General features: G+C 50.2%; 1 protein-coding gene across 3 annotated transcripts in view; it reads right to left on the bottom strand.

Moving 5' to 3' along the window:
- Positions 1 to 20,271, bottom strand: part of IL11RA (interleukin 11 receptor subunit alpha) — a 224,043-nt gene that overhangs the window by 117,358 nt on the left and 86,414 nt on the right. For all 3 annotated transcript variants that reach the window (XM_075330060.1, XM_075330052.1, XM_075330043.1), the window contains exon 2: positions 16,393 to 16,489. In XM_075330060.1, the coding sequence (XP_075186175.1) occupies positions 16,393 to 16,489 (97 nt within the window). The remainder of the gene's footprint in view (positions 1 to 16,392; positions 16,490 to 20,271) is intronic.

Genomic DNA, 20,271 nt, shown 5'->3' with positions numbered 1-20,271 from the left:
GCCCTGTCCAGCCCGCCCGTGCTACAGGCAGCCGACTTCACGCGGCCGTTTGTAGTACAGACCGACGCCAGTGACTTCGGCCTCGGTGCGGTGCTCAGCCAGGTGGACTCTGCGAGCCAAGAGCACCCAGTCTTGTACCTGAGCAGGAAGCTGTTACCAAGGGAAGTGGCCTATTCCACGATGGAGAAGGAGTGCCTGGCCATAGTGTGGGCCCTGCAGAGTCTGCAACCCTATCTATACGGGCGCCACTTCATCGTGGAGACGGACCACAATCCCCTCAGCTGGTTGCACACCGTCTCTGGGACGAATGGGCGATTGTTGCGATGGAGCCTTGCGCTCCAGCAATACAACTTCACCATTCGCCACAAAAGGGGCCGTGACCACGGTAACGCAGACGGGCTGTCCCGACAAGGAGAGGTCGCGGACGGGCGCACGGGGGAACACCGGAGTGTGCTGCCCCCTAGCGCCCTCAAAAGGGGGGAGGTGTGAGGCAAATCCCGGGATATGAAGATGAATTATGACTTCCAGTCATAATCGCTCATCACTCCCTGGCAGTGCCCCCCTCCCTTCTTGTCCTCAATGTCCAGCATCTGTGAAGGTGTCACATCCCATGGCCATCTCCTATGATATGGAGATGAGATGATGTGGGAACAATGGACACAGGAGGACTCCCTGCCGTGACCCTGTGGTAGGAGCTGCTATCTAATTAGCAAGCTTGGAAGTATCCAGACAGAACGACTCCAGTAAAAAATGGTTCATATCTCGCAAGCCATATTTCCGATAAATATGGCAACCATAAAAATGGTGTCTCCGCATGCGGACGATGCTGGCACACCCTTTTTATGGGAGCGGGAGCTTGGGAAATACCCCAGGCGTGATATCAGCCAATGGGGAACTAGTAGACAAGTCATGAGTCCTCTCATTCTGTAGCTAAATTCATAACTGTCACAATGAGAGCATTGGCGTCCGCCTACGACGCTCCCAGGCCAAGTTATGGCCATATTCCATGTTGTGGATTTTGTCCATAACTCCAGCCAGGGGTGGAGCAGTGCTCCCTCTGAGGTCACGAAGGTAGGAGGGGACCCGGATTTGCCCAGGTTGATAACCCTACTTCGGCCATTTTCCAGGGTTCTTTCGCTGGGGGTCACGTGCAGGAAACATCTGTGGGAGTTCCTAGAAACCTGGTCTACAGCGCCCCCCTGTGGCCAGACGCACAAGGTAACTGATTGAATTGCATACCTGTTTGTAAACCATGCTTTATCTGTAACTGTACTCTGACATATGTATATTCTGTAGATTCCCTATTGTATATATTGTAGTTTCTAGTGTGCTTTAGGCTGATTAAATTATATAATTAATCTTGGGCTGTTCTGTTATCTCGATCTTGAATCCCACGTCTGTGTGTTCGGCTAATAGTTACCGTGAATCGGTTGGTGGCAGCGAGTTGTGCCAAGGATTATTGTGGGGAGGCCAGTGAGATCCGGGGAGGTTTTATATATTCCGCCCGCGGAGGTCGGGGGAATATATACCCTACTCTCACTGGGGACCCTTCAATAATCGGCATAAGTAGTATAGCGGCCTCCTTGCTTATTGTCGGGCAATTCCATAATTGGCCTGACTATAAGAGGGGCGCTAGAGAGCGCGTCACGTGCTCTGTCTGTCGGTCGGGAGGTATAAAGGAGGGGTGACCCCCACTTGTTACCCCCCGATTGTGACGTACTGGTAGCCAGCGCGGGGGATTTCTGAGTGACCCCCCCGGTGGTTTGTGACAGGTACCTTCTGGCTCATTGAGGTCCAGATCTTTAGTTAATATCAGATGGGCAGCAATGTTATTTTGGAGAGCAGTGCAGTCCTATCGTGCACACCATTGCTGTTCAGTGTCCTTCTGATGCTGGACTCATGAATATTAGCTAATGTGACAGGCCTTTAGTTGCTTAGAGGTGACCTTGGGTTCCTTTGTCTATTGACTATGATACGCCGTTGGAGTGATCTTTGTTGGTTGACGACTGAATCCTCTTAAATTTCCTCCATTTGTCCAATATGTCTGACTGTGGATGGTTCACAGATGCTTTTGTAACCCTTTCCAGCCTAATGAGCATCCACTCGTCGGAGGTCCTCAGAAATCTCCTCAGAGTGCCATGTTACATTTCCATTATTGTTGTGAAGATCAGATCCCGTTTCTTTCAGGTGCACTCACACCCGATTGTCATCCCTTTGATTAAAAACACTAAACTCCAATTTTCCTTGAAATTATCTGCTATTCCTAAGGGTTCACAAACTTTCAGCTCCACTGTATTCTTGGCTGTCATGTTCCAGCCCCTCATGACCTTTATATTAGCACTGTCCTCCAGCCCAGGTGTGCACAGTAATATATCTACAGGTATATATGTGCTGTGTAGGGAAGGGTTAATCCCGGAGGCTCCGGTGACTGATCAGATGACGGCGTTGTCCTCCTCCATGACACATCAGAGGTGACACCGGAGCTGGTAGCATGACATCTGCTGCAGCGGGGCCGAGCCATGACATCAGGGCCACATGAATGGAATATTTATGTGAGGACTCACTCAAGACCCCCATCTCCAGGACGTACAGACCCACAGATAATGTGTCCATCTAATGTCTCACACTCAAGTCTGAGAGGCTGGGATACAGGGAACGGCCAGAGAGCAAAAGGGTAACAATGTTTTGCACTTCTGCCATTCAGGCTCAAGATCTCACCGTCCTTTGCAGCTCTGAGCGTGAGACGGCCTTCATTTTATAGACAATCATCTTGGCTTCTCATACATAAATGTGACTTGCAGCTATTTAGAAAATGATGAGTTATACAGAATCTTGTCAGGTCGCTGGTTCCAATCCAGGAGCAGCCATGAAGAAGATTTCCCAAGAGAAGAGAAACAGCATCATCCAGCTCATCGATGGTGGTGTCTCAGCCAAGAAAACTGCCAAACTGCATCATGTGAGGCCATGGCAGGTGGAAGAAGAAATGACGTCCGTCCATTCAAAAGTCAAGAAGTGACGTCCAAGCAAAATATCAGAGTCACCAAATCGCTCATCACAAGGTCTATCAGTTCTGGTGACACCCGGCAGTGGACGCGGCTAGTAGGCTCCAAATCAAAGACGCCCATGAAGCCCCGAGCAACGCAGGTTACACAAGTCTGGAATGGTGGCCCGAAAAAAGGGGAAGAAGCCTCAACTCCAATATCATCATAAGAAGCGTCAGCTCCAGATTACAAAGAGGAACGAAAAGTGGAAGATTGGAAACGGGGGATCTGGAGAGATGAGACAAAACTCAATAGACGGCTCTGATGGGGCAAATGGGTCTGGAAGAAACAAGGGGAAAAAGGGACGAACGGATCGAGAAATAGAAGAAAATGTCAAGTGGAGGAGCCCTGATGATCTGGGGGTGATTTGATACTTGACCAGGATGGATGGTGGTCTCACTGCTGAGCTATATGTGAGGATCCTACAAAACCAGTTACTTCATACACTCGAGTACTATGGGTATGAAAATGATGACAAAGTGTTCCAGCAGTACAATGACCGAAGCATACGGCGAGATTGGAGAAGAAATGGGTCAATGACAATAATGTAGAGGAGCTACCTCAACCCAATCCAACACTTGTGGGAGAAGAAAACACTGTATACATCCCCCAAGAGACCTGACCAGTATACACCAACACTGGGACTGTGGAGAAGAGACCTGACCAGTATACGCCAACACTGGGACTGTGGAGAAGAGACCTGAGCAGTATACATCAACACTAGGAACGTGGAGAAGAGACCTGACCAGTATACACCAACACTGGGAACATGGAGAAGAGACCTGACCAGTATACACCAACACTGGGAACATGGAGAAGAAACCTGACCAGTATACACCAACACTGGGAATGTGGAGAAGAGACCTGACCAGTATACACCAACACTGGGAACATGGAGAAGAAACCTGACCAGTATACACCAACACTGGGAACGTGGAGAAGAGACCTGACCAGTATACACCAACACTGGGATCGTGGAGAAGAGACCTGACCAGTATACACCAACACTGAGAACGTGGAGAAGAGACCTGACCAGTATACACCAACACTGGGAACGTGGAGAAGAGACCTGACCAGTATACACCAACACTGGGAACATGGAGAAGAAACCTGACCAGTATACACCAACACTGGGAACGTGGAGAAGAGACCTGACCAGTATACACCAACACTGGGATCGTGGAGAAGAGACCTGACCAGTATACACCAACACTGAGAACGTGGAGAAGAGACCTGACCAGTATACACCAACACTAGGAAAGTGGAGAAGAGACCTGACCAGTATACACCAACACTGGGAACGTGGAGAAGAGACCTGACCAGTACACACCAACACTGGGAAAGTGGAGAAGAGACCTGACCAGTATACACCAACACTGAGAACGTGGAGAAGAGACCTGACCAGTATACACCAACACTAGGAAAGTGGAGAAGAGACCTGACCAGTATACACCAACACTAGGAAAGTGGAGAAGAGACCTGACCAGTATACACCAACACTGGGAACGTGGAGAAGAGACCTGACCAGTATACACCAACACTGGGAACGTGGAGAAGAGACCTGACCAGTATACGCCAACACTGGGAACGTGGAGAAGAGACCTGACCAGTATACACTAACACTGAGAACGTGGAGAAGAAACCTGACCAGTATACACCAACACTGGGAACATGGAGAAGAGACCTGACCAGTATACACCAACACTGGGAACGTGGAGAAGAGATCTGACCAGTATACACCAACACTGGGAACAAGGAGAAGAGACCCGACCAGTATACAGCAACACTGGGAACATGGAGAAGAGACATGACCAGTATACACCAACACTGGGAACGTGGAGAAGAGACCTGACCAGTATACACCGACACTGGGAACAAGGAGAGAACGTGGAGAAGAGACCTGACCAGTATACACCAACACTGGGAACATGGAGAAGAGACCTGACCAGTATACATCAACACTGGGAACATGGAGAAGAGACCTGATCAGTATACACCAACACTGGGAACGTGGAGAAGAGACCTTACCAGTATACACCAACACTGGGAACATGGAGAAGAGACCTGACCAGTATACACCAACACTGGGAACGTAGAGAAAAAACCTGACCAGTATACACCAACACTGGGAACGTGGAGAAGAGACCTGACCAGTATACACCAACACTGGGAACATGGAGAAGAGACCTGACCAGTATACACCAACACTGGGAACACGGAGAAGAGTCCTGACCAGTATACACCAACACTGGGAACATGGAGAAGAGATGTGACCAGTATACACCAACACTGGGAACGTGGAGAAGAGACCTGACCAGTATACACCAACACTGGGAACGTGGAGAAGAGACCTGACCAGTATACACCAACACTGGGAACGTGGAGAAGAGAGCTGACGAGTATACACCAACACTGGGAACGTGGAGAAGAGACCTGACCAGTATACACCAACACTGGGAACATGGAGAAGAGACCTGACCAGTATACACCAACACTGGGAACGTGGAGAAGAGACCTGACCAGTATACACCAACACTGGGAACGTGGAGAAGAGACCTGACCAGTATACACCAACACTGGGAACGTGGAGAAGAGACCTGACCAGTATACACCAACACTGGGAACGTGGAGAAGAGATCTGACCAGTATACACCAACAGTGGGAACGTGGAGAAGAGACCTGACCAGTATACACCAACACTGGGAACGTGGAGAAGAGACCTGACCAGTATACACCAACACTGGGAACGTGGAGAAGAGACCTGACCAGTATACACCAACACTGGGAACGTGGAGAAGAGACCTGACCAGTATACACCAACACTGGAAACATGGAGAAGAGATCTGACCAGTATACACCAACACTGGGAACGTGGAGAAGAGACCTGACCAGTATACACCAACACTGGGAACGTGGAGAAGAGACCTGACCAGTATACACCAACACTGGAAACGTGGAGAAGAGACCTGACCAGTATACACCAACACTGGGAACGTGGAGAAGAGACCAGACCAGTATACACAAACACTGGAAACGTGGAGAAGAGATCTGACCAGTATACACCAACACTGGGAACGTGTAGAAGAGATCTGACCAGTATACACCAACACTGGGAACGTGGAGAAGAGACCTGACCAGTATACACCAACACTGGAAACATGGAGAAGAGAGCTGACCAGTATACATCAACACTGGGAACGTGGAGAAGAGACCAGACCAGTATACACCAACACTGGGGACATGGAGAAGAGACCTGACCAGTATACACCAACACTGGGAAAGTGGAGAAGAGACCTGACCAGTATACACCAACACTGGGAACATGGAGAAGAGATCTGACCAGTATACACCAACACTGGAAACATGGAGAAGAGACCAGACCAGTATACACCAACACTGGGAACATGGAGAAGAGACCTGACCAGTATACACCAACACTGGGAACGTGGAGAAGAGACCTGACCAGTATACACCAACACTGGGAACATGGAGAGGAGACCTGACCAGTATACACCAACACTGGGAACGTGGAGAAGAGATCTGACCAGTACACACCAACACTGGGAACATGGAGAAGAGACCTGACCAGTATACACCAACACTGGGAACGTGGAGAAGAGACCTGACCAGTATACACCAACACTGGGAACATGGAGAAGAGACCTGACCAGTATACACCAACACTGGGAACATGAAGAAGAGACCTCACCAGTATACACCAACACTGGGAAAGTGGAGAAGACACCTGACCAGTATACACCAACACTGGGAACGTGGAGAAGAGACCTGACCAGTATACACCAACACTGGGAACGTGGAGAAGAGACCTGACCGGTATACACCAACACTGGGAACGTGGAGAAGAGACCTGACCAGTATACACCAACACTGGGAACATGAAGAAGAGACCTGACCAGTATACACCAACACTGGGAACATGGAGAAGAGACCTGACCAGTATACACCAACACTGGGAACATGGAGAAGAGACCTGACCAGTATACACCAACACTGGGAACATGGAGAAGAGACCTGACCAGTATACACCAACACTGGGAACATGGAGAAGAGATCTGACCAGTATACACCAACACTGGGAACGTAGAGAAGAGACCTGACCGGTATACACCAACACTGGGAACATGGAGAAGAGACCTGACCAGTACACACCAACACTGAGAACGTGGAGAAGAGACCTGACCAGTATACAACAACACTGGGAACATGGAGAAGAGACCTGACCAGTATACACCAACACTGGGAACATGGAGAAGAGACCTGACCAGTATACACCAACACTGGGAACATGGAGAAGAGACCTGACCAGTATACACCAACACTGGGAACATGGAGAAGAGACCTGACCAGTATACACCAACACTGGGAACATGGAGAAGAGACCTGACCAGTATACACCAACACTGGGAACGTGGAGAAGAGACCTGACCAGTATACACCAACACTGGAAACATGGAGAAGAGACCTGACCAGTATACACCAACACTGGGAACATGGAGAAGAGACCTGACCAGTATACACCGACACTGGGAACATGGAGAAGAGACCTGACCAGTATACACCAACACTGGGAACGTGGAGAAGAGACCTGACCAGTATACACCAACACTGGAAACGTGGAGAAGAGACCTGACCAGTATACACCAACACTGGGAACGTGGAGAAGAGACCAGACCAGTATACACCAACACTGGAAACGTGGAGAAGAGATCTGACCAGTATACACCAACACTGGGAACGTGTAGAAGAGATCTGACCAGTATACACCAACACTGGGAACGTGGAGAAGAGACCTGACCAGTATACACCAACACTGGAAACATGGAGAAGAGATCTGACCAGTATACATCAACACTGGGAACGTGGAGAAGAGACCTGACAAGTATACACCAACACTGGGAACGTGGAGAAGAGACCAGACCAGTATACACCAACACTGGGGACATGGAGAAGAGACCTGACCAGTATACACCAACACTGGGAAAGTGGAGAAGAGACCTGACCAGTATACACCAACACTGGAAACATGGAGAAGAGACCAGACCAGTATACACCAACACTGGGAACATGGAGAAGAGACCTGACCAGTATACACCAACACTGGGAACGTGGAGAAGAGACCTGACCAGTATACACCAACACTGGGAACATGGAGAGGAGACCTGACCAGTATACACCAACACTGGGAACGTGGAGAAGAGATCTGACCAGTATACACCAACACTGGGAACATGGAGAAGAGACCTGACCAGTATACACCAACACTGGGAACATGGAGAAGAGACCTGACCAGTATACACCAACACTGGGAACGTGGAGAAGAGACCTGACCAGTATACACCAACACTGGGAACATGAAGAAGAGACCTCACCAGTATACACCAACACTGGGAAAGTGGAGAAAACACCTGACCAGTATACACCAACACTGGGAACGTGGAGAAGAGACCTGACCAGTATACACCAACACTGGGAACGTGGAGAAGAGACCTGACCAGTATACACCAACACTGGGAACATGAAGAAGAGACCTGACCAGTATACACCAACACTGGGAACATGGAGAAGAGACCTGACCAGTATACACCAACACTGGGAACATGGAGAAGAGACCTGACCAGTATACACCAACACTGGGAACATGGAGAAGAGACCTGACCAGTATACACCAACACTGGGAACATGGAGAAGAGACCTGACCAGTATACACCAACACTGGGAACGTGGAGAAGACACCTGACCAGTATACACCAACACTGGGAACGTGGAGAAGAGACCTGACCAGTATACACCAACACTGGGAACGTGGAGAAGAGACCTGACCAGTATACACCAACACTGGGAACATGAAGAAGAGACCTGACCAGTATACACCAACACTGGGAACATGGAGAAGAGACCTGACCAGTATACACCAACACTGGGAACATGGAGAAGAGACCTGACCAGTATACACCAACACTGGGAACATGGAGAAGAGACCTGACCAGTATACACCAACACTGGGAACATGGAGAAGATACCTGACCAGTATACACCAACACTGGGAACGTGGAGAAGAGACCTGACCAGTATACACCAACACTGGAAACATGGAGAAGAGACCTGACCAGTATACACCAACACTGGGAACATGGAGAAGAGACCTGACCAGTATACACTGACACTGGGAACATGGAGAAGAGACCTGACCAGTATACACCAACACTGGGAACGTGGAGAAGAGACCAGACCAGTATACACAAACACTGGAAACGTGGAGAAGAGATCTGACCAGTATACACCAACACTGGGAACGTGTAGAAGAGATCTGACCAGTATACACCAACACTGGGAACGTGGAGAAGAGACCTGACCAGTATACACCAACACTGGAAACATGGAGAAGAGATCTGACCAGTATACATCAACACTGGGAACGTGGAGAAGAGACCTGACAAGTATACACCAACACTGGGAACGTGGAGAAGAGACCAGACCAGTATACACCAACACTGGGGACATGGAGAAGAGATGTGACCAGTATACACCAACACTGGGAACATGGAGAAGAGACCTGACCAGTATACACCAACACTGGGAACGTGGAGAAGAGACCTGACCAGTATACACCAACACTGGGAACGTGGAGAAGAGACCTGACCAGTATACACCAACACTGGGAACGTGGAGAAGAGAGCTGACGAGTATACACCAACACTGGGAACGTGGAGAAGAGACCTGACCAGTATACACCAACACTGGGAACATGGAGAAGAGACCTGACCAGTATACACCAACACTGGGAACGTGGAGAAGAGACCTGACCAGTATACACCAACACTGGGAACGTGGAGAAGAGACCTGACCAGTATACACCAACACTGGGAACGTGGAGAAGAGACCTGACCAGTATACACCAACACTGGGAACATGGAGAAGAGACCTGACCAGTATACACCAACACTGGGAACGTGGAGAAGAGACCTGACCAGTATACACCAACACTGGGAACATGGAGAAGAGACCTGACCAGTATACACCAACACTGGGAACATGGAGAAGAGACCTGACCAGTATACACCAACACTGGGAACATGGAGAAGAGACCTGACCAGTATACACCAACACTGGGAACGTGGAGAAGAGATCTGACCAGTATACACCAACACTGGGAACATGGAGAAGAGACCTGACCAGTATACACCAACACTGGGAACGTGGAGAAGAGACCTGACCAGTATACACCAACACTGGAAACATGGAGAAGAGATCTGACCAGTATACACCAACACTGGGAACGTGGAGAAGAGACCTGACCAGTATACACCAACACTGGGAACGTGGAGAAGAGACCTGACCAGTATACACCAACACTGGAAACGTGGAGAAGAGACCTGACCAGTATACACCAACACTGGGAACGTGTAGAAGAGATCTGACCAGTATACACCAACACTGGGAACGTGGAGAAGAGACCTGACCAGTATACACCAACACTGGAAACATGGAGAAGAGATCTGACCAGTATACATCAACACTGGGAACGTGGAGAAGAGACCAGACCAGTATACACCAACACTGGGGACATGGAGAAGAGACCTGACCAGTATACACCAACACTGGGAAAGTGGAGAAGAGACCTGACCAGTATACACCAACACTGGGAACATGGAGAAGAGATCTGACCAGTATACACCAACACTGGAAACATGGAGAAGAGACCAGACCAGTATACACCAACACTGGGAACATGGAGAAGAGACCTGACCAGTATACACCAACACTGGGAACGTGGAGAAGAGACCTGACCAGTATACACCAACACTGGGAACATGGAGAGGAGACCTGACCAGTATACACCAACACTGGGAACGTGGAGAAGAGATCTGACCAGTATACACCAACACTGGGAACATGGAGAAGAGACCTGACCAGTATACACCAACACTGGGAACGTGGAGAAGAGACCTGACCAGTATACACCAACACTGGGAACATGGAGAAGAGACCTGACCAGTATACACCAACACTGGGAACGTGGAGAAGAGACCTGACCAGTATACACCAACACTGGGAACATGAAGAAGAGACCTCACCAGTATACACCAACACTGGGAAAGTGGAGAAGACACCTGACCAGTATACACAAACACTGGGAACATGAAGAAGAGACCTGACCAGTATACACCAACACTGGGAACATGGAGAAGAGACCTGACCAGTATACACCAACACTGGGAACATGGAGAAGAGACCTGACCAGTATACACCAACACTGGGAACATGGAGAAGAGACCTGACCAGTATACACCAACACTGGGAACATGGAGAAGAGACCTGACCAGTATACACCAACACTGGGAACGTGGAGAAGAGACCTGACCAGTATACACCAACACTGGAAACATGGAGAAGAGACCTGACCAGTATACACCAACACTGGGAACATGGAGAAGAGACCTGACCAGTATACACCGACACTGGGAACATGGAGAAGAGACCTGACCAGTATACACCAACACTGGGAACGTGGAGAAGAGACCTGACCAGTATACACCAACACTGGAAACGTGGAGAAGAGATCTGACCAGTATACACCAACACTGGGAACGTGGAGAAGAGACCTGACCAGTATACACCAACACTGGGAACGTGGAGAAGAGACCTGACCAGTATACACCAACACTGGAAACATGGAGAAGAGACCTGACCAGTATACACCAACACTGGGAACATGGAGAAGAGATCTGACCAGTATACACCAACACTGGGAACGTGGAGAAGAGACCTGACCAGTATACACCAACACTGGAAACATGGAGAAGAGACCTGACCAGTATACACCAACACTGGGAACATGGAGAAGAGACCTGACCAGTATACACTGACACTGGGAACATGGAGAAGAGACCTGACCAGTATACACCAACACTGGGAACGTGGAGAAGAGACCAGACCAGTATACACCAACACTGGAAACGTGGAGAAGAGATCTGACCAGTATACACCAACACTGGGAACGTGTAGAAGAGATCTGACCAGTATACACCAACACTGGGAACGTGGAGAAGAGACCTGACCAGTATACACCAACACTGGAAACATGGAGAAGAGATCTGACCAGTATACATCAACACTGGGAACGTGGAGAAGAGACCTGACCAGTATACACCAACACTGGAAACATGGAGAAGAGACCAGACCAGTATACACCAACACTGGGAACATGGAGAAGAGACCTGACCAGTATACACCAACACTGGAAACATGGAGAAGAGATCTGACCAGTATACATCAACACTGGGAACGTGGAGAAGAGACCTGACCAGTATACACCAACACTGGAAACATGGAGAAGAGACCAGACCAGTATACACCAACACTGGGAACGTGGAGAAGAGACCTGACCAGTATACACCAACACTGGAAACATGGAGAAGAGATCTGACCAGTATACATCAACACTGGGAACGTGGAGAAGAGATCTGACCAGTATACACCAACACTGGAAACATGGAGAAGAGACCAGACCAGTATACACCAACACTGGGAACATGGAGAAGAGACCTGACCAGTATACACCAACACTGGGAACATGGAGAGGAGACCTGACCAGTATACACAAACACTGGGAACGTGGAGAAGAGATCTGACCAGTATACACCAACACTGGGAACATGGAGAAGAGACCTGACCAGTATACACCAACACTGGGAACATGGAGAAGAGACCTGACCAGTATACACCAACACTGGGAACGTGGAGAAGAGACCTGACCAGTATACACCAACACTGGGAACATGAAGAAGAGACCTCACCAGTATACACCAACACTGGGAAAGTGGAGAAGACACCTGACCAGTATACACCAACACTGGGAACGTGGAGAAGAGACCTGACCAGTATACACCAACACTGGGAACGTGGAGAAGAGACCTGACCAGTATACACCAACACTGGAAACATGGAGAAGAGACCTGACCAGTATACACCAACACTGGGAACATGGAGAAGAAACCTGACCAGTATACACCAACACTGGGAACATGAAGAAGAGACCTGACCAGTATACACCAACACTGGGAACATGAAGAAGAGACCTCACCAGTATACACCAACACTGGGAAAGTGGAGAAGACACCTGACCAGTATACACCAACACTGGGAACGTGGAGAAGAGACCTGACCAGTATACACCAACACTGGGAACGTGGAGAAGAGACCTGACCAGTATACACCAACACTGGGAACATGAAGAAGAGACCTGACCAGTATACACCAACACTGGGAACATGGAGAAGAGACCTGACCAGTATACACCAACACTGGAAACATGGAGAAGAGACCTGACCAGTATACACCAACACTGGGAACATGGAGAAGAGACCTGACCAGTATACACTGACACTGGGAACATGGAGAAGAGACCTGACCAGTATACACCAACACTGGGAACGTGGAGAAGAGACCTGACCAGTATACACCAACACTGGAAACGTGGAGAAGAGACCTGACCAGTATACACCAACACTGGGAACGTGGAGAAGAGACCTGACCAGTATACACCAACACTGGAAACGTGGAGAAGAGATCTGACCAGTATACACCAACACTGGGAACGTGTAGAAGAGATCTGACCAGTATACACCAACACTGGGAACGTGGAGAAGAGACCTGACCAGTATACACCAACACTGGAAACATGGAGAAGAGATCTGACCAGTATACATCAACACTGGGAACGTGGAGAAGAGACCTGACAAGTATACACCAACACTGGGAACGTGGAGAAGAGACCAGACCAGTATACACCAACACTGGGAACGTGGAGAAGAGACCAGACCAGTATACACCAACACTGGGGACATGGAGAAGAGACCTGACAAGTATACACCAACACTGGGAACATGGAGAAGAGATCTGACCAGTATACACCAACACTGGAAACATGGAGAAGAGACCAGACCAGTATACACCAACACTGGGAACATGGAGAAGAGACCTGACCAGTATACACCAACACTGGGAACGTGGAGAAGAGACCTGACCAGTATACACCAACACTGGGAACATGGAGAAGAGACCTGACCAGTATACACCAACACTGGGAACATGGAGAAGAGACCTGACCAGTATACACCAACACTGGGAACGTGGAGAAGAGACCTGACCAGTATACACCAACACTGGGAACATGAAGAAGAGACCTCACCAGTATACACCAACACTGGGAAAGTGGAGAAGAGACCTGACCAGTATACACCAACACTGGGAACGTGGAGAAGAGACCTGACCAGTATACACCAACACTGGGAACATGGAGAAGAGACCTGACCAGTATACACCAACACTGGGAACATGGAGAAGAGACCTGACCAGTATACACCAACACTGGGAACGTGGAGAAGAGACCTGACCAGTATACACCAACACTGGGAACATGGAGAAGAGACCTGACCAGTATACACCAACACTGGAAACTTGGAGAAGAGACCTGACCAGTATACACCAACACTGGGAACGTGGAGAAGAGACCTGACCAGTATACACCAACACTGGGAACATGGAGAAGAGACCTGACCAGTATACACCAACACTGGAAACATGGAGAAGAGACCTGACCAGTATACACCAACACTGGGAACATGGAGAAGAGACCTGACCAGTATACACTGACACTGGGAACATGGAGAAGAGACCTGACCAGTATACACCAACACTGGGAACGTGGAGAAGAGATCTGACCAGTATACACCAACACTGGGAACATGGAGAAGAGACCTGACCAGTATACACCAACACTGGGAACGTGGAGAAGAGACCTGACCAGTATACACCGACACTGGGAACGTGGAGAAGAGACCTGACCAGTATACACCAACACTGGGAACGTGGAGAAGAGACCTGACCAGTATACACCAACACTGGGAACGTGGAGAAGAGACCTGACCAGTATACACCAACACTGGCAACATGGAGAAGAGACCTGACCAGTATACACCAACACTGGGAATGTGGAGAAGAGACCTGACCAGTATACACCAACACTGGGAACGTGGAGAAGAGACCTGACCAGTATACACCAACACTGGGAACACAGAGAAGAGACCTGGGAGCAGATTTCGGTGGAGACATGCTGGAATCTGATGGAGCTCAGAAGTAATCAGGAGAGGTGAAAGCCAAAGGTGGATTCACAAAATAATAACAAAACAGTAACAATGCAGCGACTGACGAGAATCTGCAGAACTGATCATATGATAAATATCTGCAATCACATTTATGAAAAGCCGAGATCATTGTCTGTGAGATGAAGACGTCTCACGCTTGAGGCTGTAGAGGACGGTGAGATCTGGAGCCTGAAGGCAAAAGTGCAAAACATTGTTACCCTTTTGCTCATCAGTGTAGCTGTAAAACGCACGTCTAACAGCTCCCAGTATCTCAGTATCTCCATACCTTATTTCTCCCTCCCCACACTGTGGGATCTCTCCCTGCCCCCGCACTGTGGGATCTCTCCCTGCCCCCGCACTGTGGGATCTCTCCCTGCCCCCGCAATGTGGGATCTCTCCCTGCCCCCGCAATGTGGGATCTCTCCCTGCCCCCGCAATGTGGGATCTCTCCCTGCCCCCGCAATGTGGGATCTCTCCCTGCCCCGCACTGTGGGATCTCTCCCTGCCCCGCACTGTGGGATCTCTCCCTGCCCCGCACTGTGGGATCTCTCCCTGCCCCGCACTGTGGGATCTCTCCCTGCCCCGCACTGTGGGATCTCTCCTTGCCCCGCACTGTGGGATCTCTCCCTGCCCCCGTGCCGTGGGATCTCTCCCTGCCCCCGTGCCGTGGGATCTCTCCCTGCCCCCGTGCCGTGGGATCTCTCCCTGCCCCCGTGCCGTGGGATCTCTCCCTGCCCCCGTGCCGTGGGATCTCTCCCTGCCCCCGTGCCGTGGGATCTCTCCCTGCCCCCGTGCCGTGGGATCTCTCCCTGCCCCCGTGCCGTGGGATCTCTCCCTGCCCCCGTGCCGTGGGATCTCTCCCTGCCCCCGTGCCGTGGGATCTCTCCCTGCCCCCGTGCCGTGGGATCTCTCCCTGCCCCCGTGCCGTGGGATCTCTCCCTGCCCCCGTGCCGTGGGATCTCTCCCTGCCCCCGCGCCGTGGGATCTCTCCCTGCCCCCGCGCCGTGGGATCTCTACCTGCCCCCGCGCCGTGGGATCTCTACCTGCCCCCGCGCCGTGGGATCTCTACCTGCCCCCGCGCTGTGGGATCTCTACCTGCCCCCGCGCTGTGGGATCTCTCCCGCCCCCGTGGCATTCACATTGTATACATTCACCCTGTGGAGAAGTTAATGTAAGTTTCTCACCTTCCTCCTTCCATGAGTCTGAAGACAGCGACACGGAGACAACGGTCACAGCGAGAAGACACATCACCCGGCTAAGACATTGTGCCAAGCTGCTCATCTGCAAGAAAGCACAGACCCGTTACATCACGCCATGTCCTGCGCCGCGCGAAAGAGGCAAGAAACCGCCGCTGTAACTGCACAAGATCTCTGCTACATGTCAATGAAGATAAAGATTCAGGATAAATTCCCCCAGACATTGCACCAATCATCTGGTCCTGGACGGGAGATTCCTGCCGCTGCGATCACTCAACACAATGTAACAAACCCTCAGACGGGAGAGGACGAGATCCGGACAATGCTTAAACCTCCAAGATCCGGACAATGCATTAACCTCCAAGATCCGGACAATGTATCAACCTCCGAGATCCGGACAATGCATCAACCTCCAAGATCCGGACAATGAATCAACCCCCGAGATCCGGACAATGTATCAACCCCCGAGATCCGGACAATGTATCAACCCCCGAGATCCGGACAATGTATCAACCTCCAAGATCCGGACAATGTATCAACCCCCGAGATCCGGACAATGTATCAACCCCAGAGATCCGGACAATGCATCAACCCCCGAGATCCGGACAATGTATCAACCTCCAAGATCCGGACAATGTATCAACCCCCGAGATCCGGACAATGTATCAACCCCCGAGATCCGGACAATGTATCAACCCCCGAGATCCGGACAATGTATCAACCCTCGAGATCCGGACAATGCATCAACCTCCGAAATCCGGACAAGGCATCAACCTCCGAGATCCGGACAATGCATCAACCTCCGAGATCCGGACAATGCATCAACCTCCAAGATCCGGACAATGCATCAACCTCCGAGATCCGGACAATGCATCAACCCCCGAGATCCGGACAATGTATCAACCCCCGAGATCCGGACAATGTATCAACCTCCAAGATCCGGACAATGTATCAACCCCCGAGATCCGGACAATGTATCAACCTCCAAGATCCGGACAATGCATCAACCTCCGAGATCCGGACAATGCATCAACCTCCAAGATCCGGACAATGCATCAACCTCCAAGATCCGGACAATGTATCAACCTCCAAGATCCGGACAATGTATCAACCTCCAAGATCCGGACAATGCATCAACCTCCGAGATCCGGACAATGCATCAACCTCCGAAATCCGGACAAGGCATCAACCTCCGAAATCCGGACAATGTATCAACCTCCGAGATCCGGACAATGTATCAACCCCCGAGATCCGGACAATGTATCAACCCCCGAGATCCGGACAATGTATCAACCTCCAAGATCCGGACAATGTATCAACCCCCGAGATCCGGACAATGTATCAACCCCCGAGATCCGGACAATGTATCAACCTCCGAGATCCGGACAATGAATCAACCTCCGAGATCCGGACAATGCATCAACCTCCAAGATCCGGACAATGCATCAACCCCCTGAGATCCGGACAATGCATCAACCCCCTGAGATCCGGACAATGTATCAACCCCCGAGATCCGGACAATGTATCAACCCCCGAGATCCGGACAATGTATCAACCCCCGAGATCCGGACAATGTATCAACCCCCGAGATCCGGACAATGTATCAACCCCCGAGATCCGGACAATGTATCAACCCCCGAGATCCGGACAATGTATCAACCTCCAAGATCCGGACAATGCATCAACCTCTGAGATCCGGACAATGAATCAACCTCCGAGATCCGGACAATGCATCAACCTCCAAGATCCGGACAATGCATCAACCCCCTGAGATCCGGACAATGCATCAACCCCCTGAGATCCGGACAATGCATCAACCTCTGAGATCTGGACAATGAATCAACCTCCGAGATCCGGACAATGAATCAACCCCCGAGATCCGGACAATGTATCAACCTCCAAGATCAATGTCTGATCACTTGCTTTTCTCAGAAATAATGTAATCTCCATTGGAGATCAAAATTAGAGAACATACAATTTCCTAAATGTTGGGGTCCTTGTGATTATCTCCTCACATGAGGAAACTCGCAGGATTTTCCACTTATTTCATACATTGAATTTATGGTAAAGCAAATAATAAAAATGTAAATTATATAAATGTAAAAGACGCGGATTAAAATTAGAGAACACGGATCACAATTATAGAACACGGTCAGATCCCTGCAAGTTATTGGTTGTAATCTGTCACCTGGTGCTAATTTCCTTAACTATCTGACAATCCCTATGTAACTGGCTTCTAAATGTCCAGTTTCCATTCACTTTGCACTGACTGGCTGCTCACCCTCGAAAAAAAAAAGCAAGAGAGGACAGAATAATGTGAAGAATCTCACACTGCAGCTGGAATTGCCGCCAGTTCAGCAGTGAACAGGGTAAGGATCTGTGTTGTCATACAGGGTCACGACGTGTAAGAGCATTTGGACTGAAAGCCCACTCTGCAGCTGGAATTGCCGCCAGTTCAGCACTGAAAAGGGTAAGCTTAGATCTGTCTTGTCATACAGGGTCACGACATGTAACAGCATTTGGAGTGAAAGCTGCAGTGACCAAACCTCTCATTTGCAGAAGGAATCACATGGCTAGACTCGCCTTCGGTGAGGAGCATGTTGTGTGGACAGAGAAGTGTCCACAGGTCATTTTACTAATGAAACCAAGTGTAATTTATTTGGGTCTGATGGGAAACATTATGTTCATCAACAAATGGGGGAAAGACTGAACCCACAGTGTGTTAAGAAGTCAGTGACAGGCGGTGGAGGAAGGGGCATGGTTTGGGGAATGTTTTCTGCAGCAGGAGTTGTAGCTTTTTGGTTTCTGTAGGGGTGTGATTGATTGTGTGGACAGGGGTCTTTTATACAGGTGCAATGAATCCAGGTAATGAGTGCAGAGATGGAGCTTCATACAAAATAATTGTAGACAGAATTCCTGCTGGTCGGTTGGTGATAAAATACTTATTTCATGTAATAAAATGCAGATCAATCATTTATAAATCTACAGTGGGATTTTGTGGATTTTTTATTCTGTTACATTGGACGGCTCTCTCCATTCTGTGCAGGCGGAAAACTGCAAAATCAGGGGATCCAATACTTATTCTCCCCACTGTATAAACTGCAGCGTTCCTATGCCGTCCTCTCGGCTGCACATGGATCAGGACACTTGAGACGCTGCAGGGATCATGTGACGGCGGCCGAGACGCTGGACTCTGAATGATGCGGTCACTGTGGATTCCAAGAAATGGTTTTCCAAAACACAAGCGTAGCAGAGCAGCCGGAGCTACGAGCAGAGCGCAGCACAGCACAGCAGAGCAGCCGGAGCTACGAGCAGAGCGCAGCACAGCAGAGCAGCCGGAGCTACGAGCAGAGCGCAGCACAGCAGAGCAGCCGGAGCTACGAGCAGAGCGCAGCACAGCAGAGCAGCCGGAGCTACGAGCAGAGCGCAGCACAGCAGAGCAGCCGGAGCTATGAGCAGAGCGCAGCACAGCAGAGCAGCCGGAGCTATGAGCAGAGCGCAGCACAGCAGAGCAGCCGGAGCTATGAGCAGAGCGCAGCACAGCAGAGGAGCCGGAGCTATGAGCAGAGCGCAGCACAGCAGAGGAGCCGGAGCTACGAGCAGAGCGCAGCACAGCAGAGCAGCCGGAGCTACGAGCAGAGCGCAGCACAGCAGAGCAGCCGGAGCTACGAGCAGAGCGCAGCACAGCAGAGCAGCCGGAGCTACGAGCAGAGCGCAGCACAGCAGAGCAGCCGGAGCTACGAGCAGAGCGCAGCACAGCAGAGCAGCCGGAGCTATGAGCAGAGCGCAGCACAGCAGAGCAGCCGGAGCTATGAGCAGAGCGCAGCACAGCAGAGCAGAGCAGCTGGAGCTACGAGCAGAGCGCAG

Source organism: Anomaloglossus baeobatrachus, chromosome 1 (genome assembly GCF_048569485.1).
Source record: "Anomaloglossus baeobatrachus isolate aAnoBae1 chromosome 1, aAnoBae1.hap1, whole genome shotgun sequence".
In the NCBI taxonomy this organism is placed as follows: Eukaryota; Metazoa; Chordata; class Amphibia; order Anura; family Aromobatidae; genus Anomaloglossus; species Anomaloglossus baeobatrachus.
Note: the sequence above shows the minus strand (reverse complement) of the source record. Positions and strands in the feature narration are given on the sequence as shown.